The sequence below is a fragment of the Trachymyrmex cornetzi genome, unplaced genomic scaffold (genome assembly GCF_001594075.2).
Source record: "Trachymyrmex cornetzi isolate Tcor2-1 unplaced genomic scaffold, Tcor1.1 scaffold123, whole genome shotgun sequence".
Taxonomy (NCBI): Eukaryota; Metazoa; Arthropoda; class Insecta; order Hymenoptera; family Formicidae; genus Trachymyrmex; species Trachymyrmex cornetzi.
Window position 1 is genome coordinate 925,303 of NW_017295795.1, and position 26,094 is coordinate 951,396.

General features: G+C 37.7%; 1 protein-coding gene across 1 annotated transcript in view; it reads right to left on the reverse strand.

The window, feature by feature from the left end:
• Positions 1–1,372: 1,372 nt before the first annotated feature.
• Positions 1,373–26,094, reverse strand: part of LOC108769823 (Down syndrome cell adhesion molecule-like protein Dscam2) — an 86,836-nt gene continuing 62,114 nt past the window's right edge. Inside the window, exons 13-29 of the mRNA XM_018521033.1 lie at positions 22,348–22,467; positions 19,096–19,272; positions 18,169–18,316; positions 16,857–17,158; positions 12,488–12,636; positions 12,149–12,303; positions 10,585–10,766; positions 9,342–9,638; positions 7,482–7,778; positions 6,978–7,113; positions 6,780–6,907; positions 5,696–6,124; positions 5,052–5,336; positions 3,295–3,581; positions 2,451–2,703; positions 2,243–2,333; positions 1,373–1,943 (exon numbers count right to left, since the gene is read on the reverse strand). Coding sequence (XP_018376535.1) covers positions 1,517–1,943; positions 2,243–2,333; positions 2,451–2,703; positions 3,295–3,581; positions 5,052–5,336; positions 5,696–6,124; positions 6,780–6,907; positions 6,978–7,113; positions 7,482–7,778; positions 9,342–9,638; positions 10,585–10,766; positions 12,149–12,303; positions 12,488–12,636; positions 16,857–17,158; positions 18,169–18,316; positions 19,096–19,272; positions 22,348–22,467 — 3,863 coding nt within the window. The 3' untranslated portion in view covers positions 1,373–1,516. The remainder of the gene's footprint in view (positions 1,944–2,242; positions 2,334–2,450; positions 2,704–3,294; positions 3,582–5,051; positions 5,337–5,695; positions 6,125–6,779; positions 6,908–6,977; positions 7,114–7,481; positions 7,779–9,341; positions 9,639–10,584; positions 10,767–12,148; positions 12,304–12,487; positions 12,637–16,856; positions 17,159–18,168; positions 18,317–19,095; positions 19,273–22,347; positions 22,468–26,094) is intronic.

Genomic DNA, 26,094 nt, shown 5'->3' on the forward strand with positions numbered 1-26,094 from the left:
ACAAATGCTGGTCTAATGCGGTCTCCATCAAACTCTATTACTCGACATACAATACGTATCTCAACGAAAACGTAAAGAAAAAAAGAAACAAAAGACAGAGAAATTTTAGAGAGGTTTAAACGGATATATAATGATTGCGATATCAGTCATTATGTGCGATAGTATTACTCGTTTTTTTAACTGTACGCTTCATTCGAGAAGAATTGTCCGTGCTTAAGAACATATACGTCTAATAAATAGTTTGCGAGAAATTTGCAAATGGTCAAATCAGCTTAACTCACCAGCGAGTCATCATAGGCCTTCATAAGCACCAATCCGAATTTAGTTGCTTCCTAAAGTCCGATGTTCACGATGCTAGAAATCGGTCCGAGATCTCGGACAGAGAAAAAATTAACGAATCACATTTGAATAATTTGATCACGTGACTGTTGCGATTGATCAATTTTTTCTTTATCCCGAGGTCTCGGGATGATTTCTAGCATCGCGGACACAAGGCTTAAGACGCTTTGCGACGTGATAACTAAATTCACTATGATGTACTCATTATTATAAGTATCTTACTTTCGCCATTCGATCTCTTAATAATTATCCGTGCAATCATTTCTTTTTTTTATTAGCTTTTATGTTGAAGTAAATTATCATTGACAGAACTAATTTAATTAAAAATTCTCATTTCATATTAATCACATAAATATTTAGTCAACTACAGTGGTTATAAAAACCATGTGGAGATATTTCTAAAAATTATTCTCATTTTTGCATAAAAAAGAAATATTTTCTCAATTAATAAATAATTGAATAATATAAAATAATAATATGAAATTTTTTTATATGACAATGGAATAGAATATGCGAGAGATACTGTCATGTAATTAAACAGGAAAAATGCATTTTTAAATTTCCGCATGGCATTTTGGGTAAAGTAGAAATGCTCTTTTTCATCATTTCTTTCCGATATTTGGTGCAGCCGAATATAATTGCATGTATCGATATACTTTTTACTTAAATCTATATGCGGTTTTTTGTTGCTAATCAACTTTTAGAAGAATATGCCTACGATAACAAAACGTTGGCGACGATGAACGAGGATTCCACTTGATTGAATTGGAACTAAATATATCCGTCGATGCAAGACTTACAAGTAAGTATTGTTTAAGTATGATAATATAATTATAACGAATAATTACAACGATTAAATATATGATATTATATTATTTGATTATGGGATTATGGGAATAAACGAAGGTGCAATGATCGCCTTCCTCTTTTTTTTTTTAGAAAAATAAGTTTTTATTTGTAAACGAAGTCTTTGACAGAGTAGTCACTCCAAAAGACGAACATCCAGAGATCTAGATTCGTAGAGCGACGTTGGTAATCGCAAGAATCTCAATGGCGTAAATCGTAGCTTACTTGACTTAATAACACTCATGCTTTGGCAATACTTCGCTTATTTAAATCTTTCGCTTCTTTGGCTTCCTTTAAATTTCATTTTGGTTTCGATATTTGATTAAAACACTTAGACGGTGATAGTGAAATCCTTGGGCGATTTGGAGAGTGAGCTGTTCGAGTGGAGACCGCTCGGTCGTTTCCTGTGTAACTTCAGCTTCATGTCGATGTCACACTCGGCCTCACTGGTTTCGTGGACGTCGGTGAAGCCGCTCGGTGGCTTCAATTCCAACGTAGACAGCTCGCTGCCCCAATCGTCGTCCCTCCTCATCATTCTGAACGTGCCCATCGGCTCCTCTAGGAGACAGAGCGATTCGACGGATTTCCTGGTGCTCGGCGGCTCCTTCTCCAGTCTGTCGTAGGAACCAGGACGCACCGGACGACTCGGCGACGCTCCTCGCGAGCACGAATGCACTCCGGACTCCGATAGCTTCAGCACCGGTCGCAGGATACCGGGAATGCGACCGTCGATCGCGACGTCGATCGCGCCGCGACTCCTGTGAAAATAGGTTGTCGTTCAAGTACACTGAAAGAAAAAAACTCTTGGAAGAAATTAAAACTTATTCGAGCAAGTCGTACCAAAAGTCGTTTATATGAATTAATTAATGTAACGAATGATATATCTGATTCAGGGCAAGTATCAATTTTAATGTCGCGTTCATACATAATTTAAAAAAGAGACATTCAGTATTATTTATGTAAGAAAACTCTATTTCATGATATGCTAATAATATTAGAAATTCAAAAACTTTTCTCTCAATGTAATGTGCGAATCTGGCGCTACCGATGCTCTTACCGTTGCTTTTCGAGCCTCGGGAAAGTCTTTCTCTCAGAAATTGGTGACGGCTCGGTTGATGTACTTGATTCGTGCGTGTGGTACAGCACATCTAGAAAGACGTACGCGAGACGTTGACGCAAGAAATGGATTAGTGGTTGCGCGCTTGATTTACGTGATAGGCTGCGTTAGACGCGACCCGGACACAGAAAACTGAATACTAACTTACTATGATGAACCGGTCGCTGCACCAGGGCGAGCCGTTGCTCCCGCTGATTCACAGAGTTCGGTCCCGGCGAGCGAGCCATTATCGACGTCGGGCCGGAGTCGTCCAGGTGATTCGATGATTCGGTACGACTGCTGGTGCCGACCTCCGTGTCGCTGTCCGAGCCCAGCGTGTCGTACTCCTCCGATTCCGATTTGAACGATTTTGATTTGCGTCGCGCACGACCACGTACTTTCGTGTACTGGTCCACGTCGCACTGCAATCGATTTGCTGTATGAGATTCTTTGCGGGAGAAATATGAGAAATGTTTGACATGCGAACTCGCAAATGTCATTTTTAAAATATTCATTCGTAAAATATGGTGAATAATATATCACGTTATTTTTATTTGCAATCGCACAAAATATTGGCAAAGATAAATTAATCAAATATTATTATTGAATACCTTTGTTTCTTTTTGTAGCCTAATTAATTTTTAACAAGCCATTTGCTTCATATTACCTCTCGCAATATATTTCAAACTGTAATTAAATTCGAACATACATATTGTAATTAAATAATGTCGGCGATTCTAATTTAAGGTTCTCTACACGGTGCGGAACAATTTATGGTCCTTTTAAGTATTAACGCAAGAAAAGTAATTACTTCCATTGCACTATAACTTCGTTAATGAGATTACTTTTAGTCGCAATGACTTTATCCGGGGCAGACATCTAGGCGTCATAAGTTCAAAAATCTTTTATCTTTTATCAGCCAGGACATCACAATTTACGGGGAGCGGTGTCAAAAAAATCGTAAGATAGATCGTAGCGGCGGCGTCGTAAATCGTTGTGAGAAATAAACGTACTTGAGCACCTTGCAGCATCGTCTCGCTACGTTCGTAGAAGAACGCCTGTCTCATGGGGTTCGCCGAAAGATTTTCCTGCTCGGGCAGATTGAAGGTGGCATACGGATAAATGTCTTCCGAATACTCGGGTATTCGTTCCAGGGCGCTCACCTCGCGACAAGGTGACTGTTGTCCTGGTTTTCTCACGGTCGCGTAGTACTGTTCCCTCTGTTCCATGTTGTGCTTGTTGTCCAGGGCCGCTTGCGTTTGCGAGCTCGGGTCGTTGGCGCCGCCGGATCCTTCTGGATCTGAAAACGACATACTCGAGTTAGCAGATCATAGATTTATATATATATATATATAGACTACGCCTTATGGGAACTTGCGTGAGATTGAATGATAACTATATTCCCTTTTCATCAGCCTCAGGCATGCTATCCTCGTCGCACAGGAAAAATAGAAAAGGTTTAAGAGCAGGAGTAACAAAGATAGTTTACCTGTGCATATGTTTTCTTATTCTCTTTCTGGTCACGACCTGCAGTCTTTTATAAAAGTGCTCAGTCTATGCGTATAATGTCCATTTCTACCATGAAAATTAACTTTAATCTTGGTTTAATCTACTTTCTATCTTTTTTTAACTTTCAGAAAGAGATAAAAAGTAAACAATAAGTTAATCTAGGTCGCTAGATGAATAAATCAAATAAGTACAGAAAGTCCAATTCGGTGGAAGCTAAAGCTTGATGCCTAATAATATTTTTATATGTAAATTTTAAAAGTAAATTCTAAATTTGATAAAAAAAATAAGTTAAACCGAGATTAAAGTTAATTTACATTACGGATATAAGTCTATGTAGCAGACATTCGGCGATTATCAAAAAACGTGATACAGATATTATGTAAAATATGTGACTAATCCTTACACAGAAATTTAGTACTAAGCAATTCAATACTGAAATACAATAATTAATTATTTATTTTAAGTATTAAAGGCACACACTTGTTCTCACCTTTAATATCTTTAATATTAAAAAAATAAGTAAATTACTGTCTTTCAGTATTAAATTGGCCAGTTATTAGATTTCTAATGAGAAAAGTATAAGAAAAAGTAATTATGATGTTTGACAAGTAAAATTCTCATCGTTAAATAAATCTAATAACACGAAAAGAAATCGCTTCTAAAGTATTTAAGAAAGCATGAAAGTTACAAAATGCAGACACTGAATACGCGTATGAGAAAGATATAAAATTCCATCGTTGTGTAAATTGAGCGCATTCTCTCGTGGATAGAAAAAAGCCGCTTACATAGACTGTTGTAGACGATATCAAGAAACTGTGGTAACTCGAATAAATACGAGCGAGCGTATTTCTTGAATGATTTATGCAAAGGGAGATATTCTCGTTTCAGTAGACCGTCGTCTATCTGGAGCAACGTCCCGGCTACGTGATTCGTTTATGAAGTTTTTAATTAAACTAAACGCTCGCGGCGGATATCGTGGACTGCTGTTGTTGACATTGTACCTGATATCGAGGGTAGTTGACGAAAAAATAAAACATCTAGACTGTCCCATCCCCCACCCCCTTGTTCCAATTCACGGCGGAATCGTTGCAATGTGTACCAAGTGGAATACGCGAAAATAAACGGCATCCGACAGATTTTTTTACAACATGGAAAACTGTATCCCGTACAGCAGGAGCTCGCGTTCGCTGATTCGCTTGCTCGAGGCGTACGCGCTCGCGACGTAAATTAATAGAGTCGATTTCGATAAGCTCGTACTCACGTGTCTTGAGGCAAAAGCACACTCCGGCGATCGCCAGCATAACAGCGAGAACAGAGATGACGCTGGGCGCCAAAACGTGCGCGTCGAGATACAGCGGAGTGTTCTCGCTCTCCTGCGGATGATCCTCGTGCAAACGGTTGTTTCCGTTCGATGACAGCGTACTGAACAAGTACTCAGCCTGGGTGGAACCGGCGTTGTTATAAGCCGTCACGCGAAGCTCATAGCTGGTGCCACTCTCCAAATCTACGATGGGGAATTTCGACTGCGGTGGCACGTTGTTGGACACTGCAATACGTTACCGATAAAATCTGATTAATTATCGACATTCGAGTATATTGATAATATAATAATTGATGGGCGCTTAAAACAATCACGAGAGCATTTTTCAAATATTTTCTGGATGTGTTAATATTTCTACATTGATATAAAATAATCAATGTTATATTGTATGAATGACACTGTGATTAATAGAATTAATACGTGTACATGACGAGAAATGAATACTGTCAGCATTTCTCACGAAATTTTCTAGATATCGATTTTAGAATTAATTCGGCACGATCAACGTCACGCTCGCGACAATTATCGGTCCTCTCTTCTTCATTTTGTGACATCAACTTTCCGTAAGAGTTGCAGGTTCTTACCGAGCAGCCAATCCCCGGGCAGCCTCCTATACTCCACGACAAAGTAGGTCAATGGGCACCCGCCGTCCTGCCAGGCCGCCAATTCTAGAATAACGAACGTCTGATTCGGCCTAACGAAGTGATGCTTCGGTGGCGGGACCGGCTTTGAGCCATTGGTCTTCGCCGTTTGTATGTCACTCGCGCTGCCGCTCCCGATCCTGTTGAACGCCGCCAGCGTGAACTGGTATCGCGTGCCGCATTGCAAACCCTCGAGGAGATGCGTGCTCTCTCGTCGGTCTAGCATGACCTCTTCCCATTCGGCGAATTCCCGACGATAAGCTAGGAGAAATCCCTTAATAGGCGCGCCACCGTTGTCGCCCTGCTTCCATTGTAGCTGGATAGCGTCGGTCGTCGTGCCGGTCGCCAACAGAGTCGGCGACGTCGGCGGCACTATGCATAAAGTTTACCAATTAGAACTTAGCTCGTGCGCCGTTCGAGAGTCGGCGAAACACCATCCGACATTCGCTCTTCGAGTGAGAGATGCGTTTCTCGCTTTTGCCTCTCTCGCGCATGAATAAGAATTTCTAGGAGTTATCCTGCAAGACTCCCTCTCGTACGCGAACTTGTGTGCGCAGTTTGAGTCTTAGCATGAGTACCTTCAATCAAGATTACGTAATACGCTTAATCGAAATTATAATTCTAATATTTATTAAGTTATAATACCTCTAAAGCTCTCAGGCTACATTTCTGTTAGGAAATTGTTATAACGTTTCCTTTATAAGCGACTTCTACAACGAGATTTCATGCGTAAAACTTAAACTTTAAGCTCCAGTAAGAAATGGACCAATCACAGTCGAATGTGAGGAAAATCGATTATGACTGGTAAATTTCTTACAGTTTAAGGTTTAAAGCTTAAGTTTTACATCTTATTGTAGACGCCGCGATTTAGAAAGGTTCTAACGTAACTTTAAATCGAATTATCCTCGCGAGGTGAAGACGTTACTTCCGCTAGCGAATTAAAATTTCGTACACACAATGAACGCGCTTATCACGTTTGAGAGTCTGACTAGCGGCGGTCTTAATGATTTCACTTGCGTCGACCTACCCTGTATATGCAGCGTGTATGTAATTTCGTCCGTGCCAAGCGAATTCTTCGCGTGACAGGAATAATTGTCTTCATGACTTCTCTGCACGTTCCTCAAAGTTAAGATATTGTCTGGCCCCATGTCGGATCTGGAAAACTCGTCCCGTGAAACATACATTCCACCAGCGTGTTTGCGCTACGCGTTTCGGTCGCACTTACTTTTGTTGCAGTTTCATGTCAGCACGTCGCCACTCGACACTCGGACGAGGATCGCCGACGACGAGGCAAGCCATATTAACGTCTACTCGCCACGGTACCACGATGGGCACACCGTATGATATTATAGCTGCTGGAACTAATTAAAGGACCTCTGTTACCAGTTTCCATTCATACCATTTGTGCTCCGTTATATCTCTCCCGCAAATGTGGGTATTATCGAAAAGTCACAAGCACCGTGCTTACATTCGCTATCGATCGTGGAACATGCTCCACGTCAAAGAGCATTTTCCTTTATGGAATATGGACCATCCTATGAAGCTGTATATCCCCCCCCCCCCCCCATATAATATTCGATGCGCGTTTCAGCAGTTGTATAGTGTTCTCGGAACTCGACAAAAATGAAAAGTTATATCGATACGTTCACGGAGCATCCAACACGATAGAATTTTACGGTAAAAGCAAGGAATTTTTCAATATTCTTCAATCCCTCGAAGAGCAACTTACCGGTGGTGCTGGGTTGAAGCTTGATGACCGGTGTGCTGGAACCCTGACCGACCTTAGTCGACGCCGTCACCCACGCCTCGTAGGTCTCGTGCTGCTTCAATCCGGTTGCCTCGTGATGCAGATTCTGCGCTGGCAGAATACTTTTGGTGATCTTCACCTCCTGGCCCTGTTCCAACACGCGGATATAGACGGTGTACTGAATGAGCAACCCGTTCGGCCGTCGCGGCGGCAACCAAGATATCACGACGGCGTTCTCACCGCTGACCACCGCCTTTACGCGTTCCGGTGCGTCGGGAACTGTCGGCAGAATGCCATTCTTTGGTCGTCAATGACTTATACAAAGAAAAGCTTCAAAAGAGAGTAAGAATTATCCTGTAAGACCTGCTGTCGTATGCGAGCTTGTGCATTGAAAAAAAGTCAAGTAATAACTACCAAATGTTGAGTGAAATAATCAAATAATATAACCAAAATTAATTTTACTTTTCTAAATATTTAATAAGTAGAGGAAAGGCCCCTATTATGAGATACCGAGTTCATTTTGGGTAAATGCTAGAAGTCTATGGGCAGAATTTTAAAAAATAGTAGGTCGTATGAAAGGGAATTTAATAAACTGTAAAATAATGTTATATAAAATTTAATTCAAATTTTATTTTTTTTGAAAATTAAATCAATGTAAAAAGTGAGCGAATCGCAAAGTCTACAAATTATGCTCCTAATATGAGATGCCCCGAGAAATCGAGTCGTAAAACGCAAAGTATATCAGTATTGTAATTAAAAAATTTCATTTAATGTGTGTTTCTAAAATACAAACAAACACAGCCAGCGTGCGCAAAAAATGAGCATGCGATAGATATACCCAGAACTCGTCTTCAGATAGTTCGAATCAAGCAGAAATAGGCACTCAACGTTCATTCCGGTTGTTCTTTTTATTATTGTACAATAACATTTATACTTTAGCATAGATTTTCACTATGACATAGGAGCATGGGTTATTTCATATTAGAAATACCCTGGATATCTCATATTACAATTTTCGCGCCTTACGGTTTTACGATCATCAAATCTAACTTCTGTAATTATGCAATTCAACATATCCCGTATTTTTCTATTAGTACGACCTTACTCTATCACTACATGAAGAATTTATTGCCAAATATTTATTTATTAAATAATAAACAAGGTTTAAAGGCTCATTTCAATGAAATTTGAAGACATCCAAATTCTAAAATCTTTTTTTACAATGATTACAGGCATGATTTAATAATGAACTTTCTATACTAAATAATTTTCAAACCAAGAGCAATAAATTTATAGTGGAACCAATAGTGTTTATTAGTTTAGCAGAAACGCCGCTATCTCATATTAGGCACCTATCTCATAATAGGGAGCCTTCCTCTATTATCACACAAACATAATAATATGATTAACCATCTGGAAATACTTAGTAACATATTCACAAAAGTAAAATTATTTTTGGTTATATTGACCAAACATTTTATTGGAATTATTTTACAAAGTATTTAGTAATTATTATCAAACTCTTTTTTTCAATGTGCATAATTGAACCTTAGAAATAACTTTAATCGAGATTATGTGATACTTTAATCGAAATTATAAATCTTAAATTTTTCTAAAATAGAATAGATCGAGCATATATTATGTAACATTTACCTTAGACATAAAATGTATTTATAAAAGGACCTCGCAGATTATTGATTTACCTATTGCAGTTTTGTCTTGAACATCTTGAATGTTCGGGGAATATTAAATGTGCTATAAATATGTTCTCTCAAATAAATACATAAAAAATAAGCTATAAATTGAATAACAATATCAAAGAGTAATCTTAGCGCTATTTACCGGTTTCGCCGGTGGTGCAAGACACAGGACTGCTCGCGACGCCGTCCCCGGCTCTGGTGTAGGCGAGTACCTGCACCGTGTAGTTGGTATACGGGCTGAGGGAATGCAGAACCGTGCTGAGAGCATGACTGACTTTCGTTTCCCTGCTGGTCTGCGAGTCCGAGGCGGCTTCATACAGCAGCTTGTACCCCAGCACGACCCCGTGAACTTTGTCAGAAGGCGGTGGTTTCCAGGTCACCTGGATGTTCTGACCATTCAGTGCGGCGCAAGCTACATTCTGCGGTGGCGCACTTGGAACTATGTCAAATCGGTACCGTAAATCGCTGTAGCGTATTACTCCTTTGACGTGTCGAAAAATGTGGTTTCGAGTTTATGTTATTGGTTATCGCCCGCAGACTCGCACAACTCGCAGTGACTCACGAAATTGGCCAAGTGTTTCGGAAATTATAAAAAAATTGTTTACAGGATTATATTATATCAGAAACGTTATTTGTGTTTTTCTAATAATATATTATATAATTATTCATATAAATTAATTAATATTATTATTTACTTTATTTTAATTCTTGTTTCGCGGCTTAGAATGGTTTATAGTTTACATTTCTGCATTACAAATTAATTAATATAACGGATACAATTAATTTAAGAATAATTATGAAAATTTATTTTTATGTATCTATCTCTTTTTGTAATTAGTTAAAAATTTCTGTATAAAAAAACACGAATTTGGTCAATTTCGTGGGTAGCTAAATATATTTAAAACTTAATCAACCAGGTTACAAAGAAAATTATAAGAAAAAAGGATCTCGATTGCAAAAATTTTGATTTAGGCTAAAACAGAATTCAATCTGGCAGAGAGAATTTAGGTGATTATAAAACAAAAAATTCAACCAAAATTATTATTGTCAATGTTGACTTTTGTAGCAATTTAGTTTGAGTTGCGTAAAAGCTCGTTCCATAACCCAATATCGTTACGCAAATGATTGCCGTTGTTGAACGTTATGCATTATATATCGTATTGAATGTTTGTGCACCAATATGGTATATGTGACAAACTTTAAATTATGATATTAATTTGTGATATGAAACTTGATCTCATCATTTGCATTTCTCAATTACATTTAGCTCGCAATCAAAATGCAAAGAGACTACCTCAAAGCGGTACGCCGTAATTGCTTTGTTTAACGTGCCGGATATTTTTATTAACACAAAATCCCACAATAAACGAAAACTTTCCACTCACCGTCCTCGAATGTGTGCGCCGTCACGGAATCGGATCCTGGGCCATCTCCTTTGCTATTGAACGCCTTTACTACTATGCTATATTGGGTATATTTTCGTAGACCCGTCAGCCTGTAATCGTGCGAACCGTCCCCATTTCCTGTGATCCCTACTCGCGTCGTGTTCGTCAATTGATCATCTCCTCTGAAATAAAGCCGCGAAACCACGATTCGTTGAAGCGAAGAGATAACGCGAGAAGCACGAAGGCGATCGATAGCGCTGAAATCTATGTGTCAACCGCGCGAATAGAAAGTGTGTCAAGAAGAAAAACCATTAAATTGGTTTGTAAATAATCGATTGGAAAAAGTTTTATTTTTAAAAGAGAGAAAGACAGAAGCTCTCATTCTTACAAGTTTTAAATTGTATAGAGACTCTTGTTGTTAGGTGTTAGCTGAACGACTTCTAGTGACAAAAGTTAACAGAGTAACAAACAGATAGAGTACGCATTAAAATATATAAACCATCTTTTCTTCTCTTATACATCCTATTGTTCGCAAGTTGGTGCTGTCTAAGAACGGGAAATCCTCGGCACGAAAGTCGCCGTCGCCAAAGTTTACCGGAAATTGTCCTTATCGTCCGCATTTATTACGTTCCGCCGTCCGATTCAAATATAATGGAGGTAGTAACAATCTCAAAATTCAATGGAATATAACTATGGAGACTCGGACAAAAGGTATTTTAAGAATTTCTGGTACTTTCTCTCTTTCTGCGCGACCGGACTGTCAAAGTATGATCCAATTATTCTGGTATAAAATATCACAGCGCAAATATTACCATGTCTAATTTAAGAAGTTTCATTGCGAACGATTTTTGTCGTGACAGTTTTTCTTTCTCAATAAAAGAATAAATTTGATTTTAGAAAAAACTATTTTGGAACTCTTAATTTAAAAAAGAACAAAGTTTATTATCTAGGTCATAAATCGTGTTATCATTGATATAAAAAACGTTATTTTAATAATAATAATAATGATAATAAAATAGTAATGATAACTTTTGACATCAAAATAACGAGAAATAATATCCTTATATCCTTATAGAAATCCAATACTAATCAACTTAACATTGAAAGGTAGTAATTAAATTTCTATTGATAAATTCTTACAACTTAGATGAGACATAAGCCAATTCTTTATATAAATAAATTATGCTACAAATATATATATATATATATATGCTCAACGATTTTATAATTTATAATTTTATTAAAAAATAAATACATCTAAAATTATCTGTCTCACTACCTCGCGAAAATAATACGTATAAAGATTATCACAGCCAATCTTCTTTCTGAACCGTCTTCCTCACGTCGCTTTAGTTTTCACCGTAAAATATTTTCTCGCAAAATCAATATTACCGAAGATATAACGTGTCGCGCGATTTAAACTCGGTTATATGAATTCGCTGTTATCCCTCCGCGCGAATGGAGAGATCATCGCGATCATTGTTCAGGGCTTTGGGCTCGAAGTGATGGACGCTAAACGCCGCAAACTACCGGTAGTTCAAGAGCGGTAAGCAGATAACGATACCCGAGATTGGTGTAGCCGATGGTGTATCCGAGTAGTTCGCCGTTCCACAGGGATCGATCCGGCGGTTGCCACGTGATCTTGAGCTGCTGCGGGCCCAGGGGCTCCACGGAGACGTGCCTGGGCGGTCCACCGGGCACTTCACCGTCCGTTTGCACCTGTTTCGAAAATTTCGAGACGCCCCCAACGGCGTACGTAAAAAAAAAACAATCCGTCTGACGTTAACGCAACGTTAATGACTTCGTGATAATGTGAAAGTTTTTTTTTTTTCTTTCGATCATGCTTTGTGTGTGTTTCTTTTTTTTTTCTATTCTTTGTCTTTCGACAATGTTTGATACTGACATGAAGGATGTCGCTTGGCGCTGATGTTCCAAGATGATTTTCCGCAAGCACTCGAAAGTGGTAGGTAGTCGCGGGTTTTAGGGGCGATACCCGAGCGACCGTGTTGTCTCCGGCTACCAGCTTCTGCGTGTTGTGCTCATGCCACACGTCTTTCCAGCAAAAGGCAACAACGCTTAGAAGGATGCAGTACGATCTCTTAAGCGTAATCGCGAGACGAGTCTCGCGAGGCGAGCTGTATATCTCCTCCGCGAAAATTCTCCGGACGTTCCGACACGACCGACGGCGTGATTAACTTGTACAACGTACGCTCTGGTCGATAAACCTATTTCGTTTCTCCGCGATGTGAGTTTGTAGTTTAACAGTTGCCCGCAAAGACGGATCGTATGTGATGAGTGGACGGATCGATCAAGCGAATGACATTTTAATGGAGGATGAGAGCCGTACAAACTCGTCCAAAGATAACTGGCAATAAATATCAGACGTACATACAGTCGGGTATATGCCGACATTCACTTGGAAATTAATTCGAAGCTATTACTCGCAACGGAAGCGAGAGATCTCGGAGATGTAGATTATCTCTAGTTTTAATCTATAATTTAGAGATGCGCGCAACTTTAGAGGTCTAATACAAATACGCGCGCGGACATTAAGATAATTCAGTCGCAATACTGAGATAATACATGTGTATATATATATATATATATATATATATATATTGCAGAGTACATTATATGAAAGGACATCGAGGGCGAGTATTTATCATCGTTTGGCCGGTATCCTCGGAAATCTCGATCCTCGCGAGACTCGATTTTGGTAAGAGCGATAATAATTCTCGACGGTGCTTGCCTCAAGAACATGTTTTATGCGCGTTAACACCACGACGCTTCCATGCCCCTTCGTGCGTTAAGTTCGATAATTTAACACCCGGCGGGGAGACTCGAGTCGATTAGGCGTAAATGAGGACATCCAAAGTTAACGAGCGGCCAGGGCAAGGGGCGTTTCAAAGAGAAGTTTGTGGCATGAAAATAGGGCGAGTGAGTGGGGAGGTGGCCCCCCCCGGTAGTCGAGGGAGAGGTTTGTAAAACAAAGACGCGGAGAAGGAAGATTCGCAAACGACTTTACAGAAAACTTTGTCTTGGCTGTCGTAACGAAAACCGCCAACGTCGGAAATACCGGCTATGTATATATGCTTCAGAAAATAAAGCGCTTCCTCTATACTTTATCTCCATAAAAGAAACTTCGACAACGCACGATCATACGAATTTAATAATTTAATAGTCCTAATTTGCAAATTTAAAAAAGGCTGTTGAAAAAGAGATATGCGAGAGACACGAAATTCTTCGGGTTTAAATAATATCGCTCATTGCTACAATAAGAGCTTAAAATTTATTGTCATTTTAGATATGCTTTAGAAGTTATGCTTACAGAAAAGAATAAAAACGTACGTAGTAAAGAAAAAAAAACGAAAGAATGTAAAGTAGGTACTTTAACGAAACGTACTCTTTTATTCCTCTGTATAATCAGTAATCACATCGAAATTACATTTCAAAATTAGTTTACGAAATTTTAACAATTCAAAACATTCAAATTGATTTTCTGATAGACTTCGTTTTTGGAATCGTTTCATTTTGAATCATTCAATTATGTTTGATCATTAGCAAATTGACGATCAATTTAATTGTAATGTTATTATTTCAGCTTCATTTTATGATTGCACTTCAAATTCGGCAGTAAGTGGCATATATTTTGTGTAATTGAAAGATATATGTGTATATATAGAATTTACAAATGAAAATATTATTACTATTACTAAACACGAAAACCTGGCCTCAATTATGGGGCTTTTCATGTAACAGAAATCCAGATTATTATTTTTGTTTTTTTAAATTGTACCATTATTGTATCAAATGAACGATATGGATTAATACATTTTCATGCGGAAGAAAGATCAAAATATCTTCTGTAAAACGGTAGCAAGTTTGTCCGCGATAGAAACGGAATGTTTAACGGCGCACGATCCTTTTCCAAACGAATTGATCAATGAGAAACGTAAATCGTGTTCCTTTGAATGCAAACACATGAAAGAGAACATCAAAGAACGGAACTGCTCTTGCGGCCATGCGTATTACATGGTTGTACGAATCGCGAATGAATTCGCGGTGCTATTATATATAGAATCAACTCAACGTGAGTTTACAAGGGACACAGCGATGTAATTACCATTGCTCTTGACAGCCGCAGCTCATGCGACAGACTGCACGTTACGTTGCACGCGTGCATCTTGGAGCGACGTTACAAAACAGCACATTACGAGGGAAAATATCCAGTTTGTATTTACTAGAGTTTATACTCCGTAGAATACGAAACGTTTAGATAAAATGCTAAATTATCTAATAATAAATGCTAAGCCAAACGTTAAATATTCTTCATTAAATAATCGAATATACGTTATTATGCATTAATATATAATTCTCTTAATATATTTGATTAGTATTTATTATTCCTGTATCGCAAACAAGATATTTTTAAACGTATACTCATACAAGATTAAATGCAATCCGTGATACTGAAATGGAAATAATATTTACATACGTCAATTTATTTTACAGTTTTTAAATTAATCAATTTCTAAAATATATACATAACGCGATATCTGTCAGTGTTTCAGGAAGCATATCCTACTCATTTTCCATATCTGAAAAATTATTTTCCTCTCGTATATTTTGTTCTAAAATTACTGCTTTAAGTGCTTCGGAAATTAGACAGTTAAATACTTCGTCATAGACATTCACCGGGTAGATACACATTCCGCGATTGAGTTATTACTTACTAATGAGATACACATTATGTTATTCGTGTTAATGGAATTTCGAGCGTTTCGAACGTGGCGTTTGTTTAAATATCGGCTGACGGGCGAGCTCGCCGATAAAACGGGAGAAAACGGGCGGGGTCGGATAAAAGCCATGAAATAAATCCAAAATAAATGTAGCGCCTAAAATCCTAAACGAATATAGCGGGAGACGTGGAGCAACGTGAAGGGATAAATGATTAATGATTCCCCGCGCGATGGCAAAAGCCACAGCGTTGTTCCCGAATACAAATGGAATACTTTCGTCGAAGACATCGTAGTGTTAACTTTAATAACGTTACGATATGATATTCCGCGCCGAATGATAGAAATGCCAAGCGCACTGTGAAACACGCGCGCGTATACATATAATGACGATGGATCGAGAATGTAATGGGGCGCAATAAACCGTACACTGTACATCGATATTTCTTCCTCTTTTTTTCTCTCTCTCTCTCTCTCTCTTCAAACTATCAGTCGAGCAAGCACAAAAAAAATGTGGTGTTATTTTCACCAATATGCATTGCTTTAACGCGATATTTACACCAGCCGTTGGGATTAATCGCGTATGCCAACAGTAAATAGGAAATTAAACAAACGTTTTTAATCTCTTTCATATTTACGCGCATCCACGCATCAACCATTGATCGGGGAACTAGATCAGAACGTGTGCAAATTAAAATTGGAATTTATTTTACTCTTAAATTTGTAAAGCGCAGAAAGTATTTCGGTTTCGGCGCATTCACCGCCACATCACTTGGACGCGAATGCGTTTTCTTGAGAATTGTACGATTTGCATAAGGCAATGTTATTTTCCGCTTAATTCACATTTATATTCGCTGTTTATACATTATAATGTAAATTAAATAAAAATAAAAAATATTATCTGCACGCAAACGTGTGTCGTAACTTCAAAAGAAATGCGATATTACTTGGTTCCGGCAAAGTAATATTGTCGTAACTATCGCAGGTTCGAGAAAATCTACATTAAAATTTTTATGTCCACATTTGAAACTTTACCCCCCATTATTTTAATCATATAGTCAACTATGAGTTTTTATATTAAAATTGTGTCATACAATTTTGAAGTATCTCTATTATTTTTATCATAATTAATCGTAAACTTTTATATCAAAACTATGGCAATCTATCTTCAATTTCTAACTTTAATTGTTTCTATATTTTTAATTATAATTATCCAATGCTAATTGATATCCTAATTGATGAAATGAAAAGCTTAAATATCAACTTAAAAATTACATTTAATTTATAGAAACTATAATTCTACTTTATCATTTTATTTAATTCCGAAACAATTTAATTTATTTATTGTAATTTAGAAACAATTCTATTCTAACAATAAACTTGATTTATACATGATGTGGCAGTCAATGTGCCGTCGGTGTCATCGGCCAGGAACGTAACGATCTATAACGAGATGTTCTCGGCTTTCGATCGATAGTGACCGAGGTTTGCGCGCATACACCGAAAAAGGTAAGCGAAAGGAGAAACAGTCTGTACCTTGCGCCTCCTTGTACTGCACGATGTAGTTGGTGATGGGCGAGCTGACATGGCTCGCGTCCCGATCGGTCGCCGGCGAGGACCAGGCCAGCAGGATCGACCGGCTGCCTTGCTCGGCCACGTGCAGATTGCGTGGGAAATCGGGCGGCTCCTGCACGAGCAAGTGGATCGTCGCCTTGTCGCGACCATACGCATTCGCGGCGACGCAGACGTAGTCACCGCGGTCCATGTGGCTCGCCTGGATGATCCGCAGCTCGGTGGTGACGCGTCCTGACGCGTCCGCCGTATTGTCTACCGCGTATCTGGACCAGAGAGCAAAGTGGTTACGCGATTAATCGATATGCGGCGATCTCGCGGCGAGAGAGGCTCGAGTCTGACGTTTCTAGAAGAATTACGCTAAATTATATTTAAGGTGGATTAATGATGAAGAGAGATAATCCGTTGATTACTTTGTCTATCGTCGTAAGGAATTTCCTCAAATATTCTACAGCGAGATGTCGCTCAAAGATATTGCTTTTAATAGATGAAATTAGTTTTCCAAAATCTACGGATGTTATTTCATTGTAATAACAAATTAATTCTTATTCCGTCATCAAAATAGCGATGTTACACTGGCAAACTGCATTTTCCCAGGGATAGACTACTTTGCTTTAGCAGTAAATTAACGAGTCCACGAACCCTTTTACGAACAAATTTGCTTGGTACAATTTCCTCGTTATTAACAAAACAGGTTTTGAGGTAATATCAAATAATTGGTTATAGTAGCGAAGTTTGGTCATTTTCACATCGAATATACAATAGCGGCGACAGTTTACTGTGCGGCAATAAAATTCTTTCACACTTTATATATACGTATAATGGTTTAAAAATGGAATTTGTATGTTTTGTTATGTAAGATACATTACAGGTACTTAGAATAGTCTAACAATTACAGATAGATTTGTAACATGTGAAAAGTTGACATAATTTGTAAAATCCATTTTAAATACGGAATATACCATATGTATATACATATTTGTTGCATTTACAAATAAGCTGCTGCCGCTTAATGTAGTGTATAGTTTCAATATATATTATCCGTTTTAATGTATAAAATAGAATTCTCTAAATACGCGTACAGTTGTTCAAACAGATTTCGTATTTAAAGAGGATTGTACGAATAACGAACTTAGTTTATTTTTGCTTTGAACGTATCGTGAATTTAATGCACGATGATAAGATAGCGTCAGAATGGTACTTCCGTCAAACGGTATGCGCATTTCAAACCTGTGAGCTTTCACGCGAAAGACGCATAATTAATTCCAATACGAACCTAACGTCGTAATTAGGATCGATCTTGCTGTCACGAACACGCCAACTAAGATCAAGAGGCGCGTCTCCCTCGGCCTCGCAGCGTAATATTACGCTCTCCCCTCGTCGCACTGATTCCTGTCTCGTCCTTACTGTCACCTGAGGACCCGCTGTAGGGAGAAGTGAGAATTTTTCATCAGAAAAATTTCGCACGGCACTCTCGGCACGCACAATAAACATCAAACACAAGACAAGACAATAAAACCAATTTTCGCTATAACTCACACTGATGTACCTTTTTGTAATTATAAACGAGCGATTCAATTTTGTTTGCGTCGGAATCGCACGGCCAATCTACGATACTTTGTTGAATGCTCGTTTATTTCGTAGCCAGAAAAAAAAAGATCAATTATCGACGCATGATGCTATTCCGAGTAAGCGCGTGTGTTTGTGCATGCCGTGTGTGTAACCTCTCACAGAGAGGATTTCATGCAGTGATGCGAAGCAATTATCCAGTGACGAATATTGTAGTAATGCTATTGAATTTCCGGCGGACATGCCCGTGTGTGTGCAAATTCAAATTAACAAATTTATTAAATTCATGACTGTTGCATTACATATCGCCGCCTACGTATGAATATCATATAATAACAAATTAAATTCCTGCCGCTCTCTCCATTAAATCTCCAAAGATAATTTCAAAGAGAAAGAGAGAGAGAGAGAGAGAGAGAGAGAGAATTTTTTATATAGTCTGCAAATGATATTCTGTAATACGAAAAAAATTTACGACAGACACTTTTTCGCCTAATGTCCACGGCGACGGCGGTAAAGAACTACCCAGTTTCGATCACTCCGCATGATCCAGCGCGACTCTAACCAAATCCCGGATACTATCTTGGATCTAGGATCCAGACGGCGACGGTAACTCTAGGTTTCGTGAATATTTTACCATGAACCGTTAGCCGAATGAGCTTGCTGAGGCCAGGCCCAATGCCGTTGCTCGCCTGGCATAGATAGAATCCGGCGTGATCCCGCGATACCCGCGGGATCACCAGGGATCCGTTTCTGGCCACCCCGGCGCCCTCCGTACCGTATCCCAGCTCTCTGTAGTCACCAGGAGTTTCACCTAAATGTGCAAGGATACACCTTTACGTTTCTGCATAATAGACATGTTCGTGGAAAATTACTACCATACGTTTTACGAGCTCTATCAGCCTCTTGTAATGTCCATTCTACATATAATTGCATAAGTTATAAGTGCTTATAAGAATTGACCAATTACAGTCGAATATGAAAAGAATATTCAACTGTGATTAGTCAACTATTTCTTACAACTATAATCACTTAGACCGGAATCCATAGTCCGTTCTTAATCTCAAGACAATCTCAAGCATCGTCTTAAGACGCTGATACAGCTCTCTGATTGGTTCATGACATTTCGAGCACTAGCTTAAGACCATCTCGAATCTTGAGCAACGTCTATGGATTCCGCCCTAACAATCAGGACTGGACAAAATACATCTTAAAGTATTTGAAATGCAAAATACAAAATATTGACACAATCTTAGTATCTAAATTACAAAATACAAAATATTTTCAATCTTTCGATTTGAAATACAACATTTTTTGACTTTCAAATTGAAAGATTGAGAGTATTTTGTATTTCGTATTTTAAATACTTTAAGATGTATTTTTCCTAACCCTGCTTACAACTACGTTTACGCAATTTTAGGATAGACTTTACAATCATGGAAGAGCATAAATTAAAATTTGTTGGTATTTTATTTTCCAGCTTTAATTGGACGATGCTATCCGTCTGCCACGATGATAAACATTTTTATTTCCAGCTGACACTACTGATATATTTGTTTTCTGGAATTTCTCTTTATTCTTTCCATTTTATTCTATTCTGTAGTGCGTACCATATTAAAAATAAAGTGCATTTGTGAAGTTAATATTTTACTGTTTTATTTGTGGAATTTTCACTTCTTACGCATCCTTAGTTATTGTACAACAAAACTCGCTGTACAACAAAACAACGTGTTTACATTTTATATCGGTAGATATTCTAGACTCATCAGAAACTAAAACAAGAAATAAAAGAATCAGATATTTCAGGAGGAAAGATCTTCATGAATGCGCGTGATAGATAACAAAATCTTATTCTTCGCGTAATTTCAGGTAAACTTTACTTTAACAGCGTTTTGATTTGGAGGCATACTCAGCTGCTAGAATATTTAATTTACAAACTTTATAAACTGTGAAAAAAATAACGTTAAGTTTTACCGGGGAGGAAAAATTATTTCCCAGCTCGCAGCATGAAGTATCACCTTGTTTACGCCCTATTACAAAACATCCTGTTGTATACCAATTTAAATGCCAAGAAATAACGCGGAAAAAGTTCTTTAAACGCGCGAGAGGTTCTATAAACGCATTTCTGAATACATGAATGTCTAAATGATTTGAAAACATAACGCGTCAGAGGCTAAATACGAGTACACGAAGCGTATACTTGGGAATCTCTTTCCTCATAGACCTTTCCTTATTCGCTTATTCTATCTTTTCATAAATAAACGAACGGGCGGAAGATGTATCAAAGTATATACCACCCACATAACTTCAAACGGTAAAGATTTACTTCGCGAGAGCTCCTCCCGTGCAAGGTAAACCGAACATTTTGAAAGCGCCGCTTTTGAGTAATCAGTCTTTTCGCAGGAGTCTTCCGAGAAATTATGTCTCGAAATTCTTACGGCAGTCTCGTCGGTGCGGCGGTATTCTCGACCGATGCAAATTGCGTTTGTGCACTCGACCTAGTGGCAGGTAGTTACAATATTACACAAGGTTTAATAAAACCACCGATGCTCCGTTCTACGCTGTTCGCATCTAATATGAATCGTGACAGGACGTACTGGAACGTCTTTCCCCGACACGGTGTTTCTTTTTTCACGTTCGATACTGCTGTCTGCATGGCGTGCATCGCTCGACGGCGTGGCGGATCGATATTTCCCCGACATCCTTCCCGAGATACATAGTGAATGATGAAAAACATAAATATCCACACGGGATATCTGCTCTTCTTCTTTTTTTTTTTTTTTTGCAACAACTTTGAGATACGTATTCGGACGATGGAGAGAACTTTTACGGATTAATATTTGAGTAACGAGAACGCTTAACATGTATCAGAATGTAACGCATAACATGCGGTAGAAACGTTTACGTACGTATAATACGATTACACAACTAACTCACTGAAAGCATTTTACGAACAAATGTGTACTAGTTTTCCAGCTGTGGTTAATTAAAATTAATAAAAATATTGTGGAATTTGATAACAATCTCGTCACTGCGACGTAACTGCGCATCGTGCCAAGACACACAAAGAGCTTTTTTTGCAAACTGATGTAGCCGCCGGCGTAGGAACGATTGGCTCGCGAAAATACAATCAGAACTGAACAGCGAAGGATGCATTCCGCGCCAAAACGAAGTTGAAATTTAGGAGGAAAAATAGAGAGGATAGAAGAAAAGTCTCTGGCGAAAGTACGTCATATCAAATCTGCACGCTCAACGAATTGACGAAATTAATTATACAGTTCTATCCATAGAACTTTTATCTATAGATAGGACTTATTTCTGACTACGGACTGGATACCCGTCCGTGGAGACGACCGACGATTCAGCGAAATTCGTGATTGATTACTGTTTCCAGACCGTCCTTTTTTTTCCCCATCGACGCTCCGCCGGTCGTAACTTAAATGAAAATTACGTAATGCTCGTGCAAACAAAGTTCTCGCTTAATCGACAGGAGATTATTAGAAAATGTAATAATATCTGCGTCGTATCTCCCTTTGAAGTTAGTTCGGAATAAATAATCGATCTCGATGAAAATTTGTGAAAAATGCATTTTCGAATGCGTTAAAAATGATTTGTGATGTAAGTAAATATATTTCATTTATATTTGTGGATTATTTATAATAAAGATAAAACGTCACAAAATTAACTGTTCCAGTTTCTATTAAAAAATTGAGAGCCTTCTTCTATTAAGAATATCCGTTTTATACTTAAGAGAGATCAGGTGCGAATGAGCGTTCTCATTTCTCGCGCCACGTCGGAGACGTAATACATCTCTCGGTAACGTATCTAGGAACGGAGCTAGGGAGGAGAGTTATCTCCAAGATCCCACCTTTAAGGAGTCGTGACTTACCGATAGATTGCTTCCAAGTCACAGTCGGAATGGGGAATCCTTCGGCCTGACAGGCGATGGAGACGCCGTGACCTACAACCGCGTTCTGGTCGATAGGTTCCACGGTCCACCTCGGAGGTACTAAAAATACGAACCAATTGGCTTAGAATCTTCCAGAGTCGCTCGAATTCGTATCCGCCAGAATTTTACGCGATGCCCCCTCGTTTCCGTCACCGTTCATCTCGTTTCTTCTTAAGAACTCGCAATGACGCGACGCCGTAAAATTTAAAACACGACCATTAAATCGATAATGACCGTCGAGGACATTTGCGACACGTCGCAGTCGCGCCCGTGCGCATTACAAAGATCCTATACATTTCTACAATTAAACAATGATAATGGCTAAAAACAAGAACAGTGTACATCAATATGTAATCATTGCTATATTACAAATTTATTACAAATTCCTTTTGATTTAATTTGCAGAATATTGAGAGTAATACGCAATTTATCCCGCGTTATCCCGTTATTTCCTAAAGATAATATCATGTAAAACCGTCAAACGATATCGATTTTCATTTCACAGCCCGGCCGCGATTTTATCTTTTATCAATTCGGTCTAAAAATATATATGATATGACAGGTTATTTATTTGAACAGTCATTCCCTATATACATTCAAACATTGGATCGATACTTTACTGCGATATAAACGGTGACGAATACCAATGGTAATGACTAAATTAATGTTTTCCTAATGTGTTAATAATTGTGTAATGCATGCATCTCTTTCTTTCAACTAGATTATATACTTACACAATTTGCTGAAAATTGTAACAGTGTTATATACTACGGAATCCATTAAGGCTACGACTAAATTACTTGAATTGACGATGTTATGTATATATGTTATGTATAAAAATAAACGAGAATGGATTTTGCCGCAATTATCTACTTTTAATTTCATTAGGAATTCAAGCAATGTTAAATATATCAAGGAAACAAAATTTAGGATATTTAGTTACGAAAATAATAGAAAATAAAAGACATGCGTCTTTAATAATAATAATAATAATAACAATAACAATAATAATAATAATAATAATAATAGAGAGAGAGAGAGAAAGGAGAGAGAAATTATTACTAAATCTACATAAAAAAAGATTCTCTAATTAAATAATCTACATAAATTATAGACTATATGATGAAAATGGGAAATATAAATAGGAATAAAAGGTATCTGAATAAAAGAAAAACTGTCCGTCTAAAATACATGAGAGTAGTTAGTATAAATTGAAGTATATAAATATATGTCGAGAAAATATAATACACATAATATAGTACGAGTATATGAAACGTAATATCATGCAAAAAATGCAAAGTTGGTCATTATCATAAGGAACGTAACAACGCAAGCACCATTCCAAGTAAACAGAGCCGTAAGACGGATGTAATATAAAATGCTTCCAGACAACGACAAACGCAAACGATACCGTGGCAATGTACCGTAATGATACCGAAAATAGAAAGACACGTAGTATAAGGAGGAATATCACTTTTACATTCTTCCATCGTCATTCCAAGTCGCTCTCGCAGAAAAAGGGAGAGGGGGGGGAATTGTAACCAGAAACAGGTTAACTACGCGAATGCATGCTTATGCACACCCGTATCATAGACAATTGTTGCATTACATTAGCACAACGTCTCGAATATCAACTCGCTACGATACTCTACCTAATACATTCGCGGAAACGTCCTTTAAAAAATCTGAACACACGTGAATAATACTTCTACGCTCAAGACTGAAATATTTCAATTTCGAGGTCTACATCGATTTCAGCGATGCTGCTTGCGGAAAACGTACGGAATATAGGGAATGATATATCAAGAGTCAATACATTTTATATTGGGCCTTACCGGCATACCGGATCAACGGACTCTGGAATAGGCCGTGTGTGCTACTGTTGAATTACTTTGCATATCGAAAGATATGCACTCTCGTTAAAATTCGCAAATAGAACCGTTCCTGTTCTAATAACGATCTCGTGAAAATCTATAATTATCTCTCGCTGACGAGCATGCAAACAAGTAAAGTCGGCGATACATCTGTCGTCTACACGATTTATCTGTCCAAGCATTCCTTGCCTGTGTGATCCTTGATTTCCAACGGCAAATGAAAATTCTATCGAGCTATCCTCGAAGACAAACGAAAGAAATCGGGATATGGCGGCATCATGCCAGGTATTGTTTTCGATAGCGCGACTACGATTTCAGAATTATCGACTTTCCTTTTTCTGTTGTTGTCACCTTTCAAATCTCACCTTTATGCACTTAAAAAAAATACATTTTAACAATTATTAATTAATGAGGACAATTAATGGGTATTTTCGCCAAATTGTTTCTTTCGAACTGGATGCATCGAATGTGGAAACAAAACACGTAAGTAGTACAACCAGACATACGTATCCCGTGAGTAGTAACGGACTTGGTATGGCCGCGGCGTGTAAATAGAGCAATCAGACATACGTAGTACATCATCACGTAAGTAACAAACATACTTGGTATAATATGGCAACGTGTAAATAATATGACCTGCAGACAAATACATATAATTATATGCCGACACGTAAGTAGTAATAGAAATACAAAGTAAAAAATATTTTCTATTTTTTAATATTAAAATCGATCCACTCAGGTCTTTGTTAAAATTTTTAATATATTTGAATGTTAATTTAATATAATACATATAATTATATTATTTGAATATTTTGTATTAAATTGATATTCAACATTTTTTGATGTCAAAATAACACAATATGAGTAAAAGAACAAATAATATAAAAATAAAAATAACGTAATATAAAAATGTATCTTGAAATGTAAAGTCTAAATATGAATAAATTAATGAATAAATTAATAAATTAACCGTATAATAATTAAACTAATCAAGACCCCTTATAGATGAAATAATTGGAATGGAAATGGGCAATAGGAGTCATGCGCAGATAACATTACGCCAATGTATAATTTTTTTTAGTAATATAAAGAAATTTTATTATTGCAAAAATTATACTTGGCGTAACGTTATCTGCGCATGACTCCTATTGCCCGTTTCCATTCCAATTATTTAGTAAATTAATGTTGATTTAATGAAGAAAATAATATCAATTTAATAACATAAAATTTCAATAACATAAAATATTAATTTTATTGAAAAACATGCTTCCATAGTTTGTTTACAAATTGTATCAATTTTATGTTTCTACAGTGTTATATTGTTTTACATAATATTTGTGTTACTTTCTAACATATTCATCTTGTGTTAAATTAACACAAAGACTTAAGTGTAAAATATTTAAAACACATGAAATATATATTTTCAAAACAAAATTTTGAATTGTGGACTTAAGACGACCGAATGCAAGTAGTACGATCAGATACAAGTAATAGTACGGAATATTTCAATGAAATAGAAAGAATAGAATCAGAGATACAAGTAATACATATATCCGGGCATAAATTGTATAGGATATATGTAACGCGATCAAATCGAAATAATACGAAAAATATCAGTGCATGTAAGACCGCGCTGAAACGGATATACATACGTATGTGCGAAGATATACATACGTATGTGCTGATCGTAAGCCGTGGCGGCAAAGGTATTACGGTACCATGAAACTGAAAAGTGCAGTATACTGCACTTGGTATATACTCCGTTGCACGATGAACACAAAGTGAACTCGAGAGGACATGGAACGTGGAACTT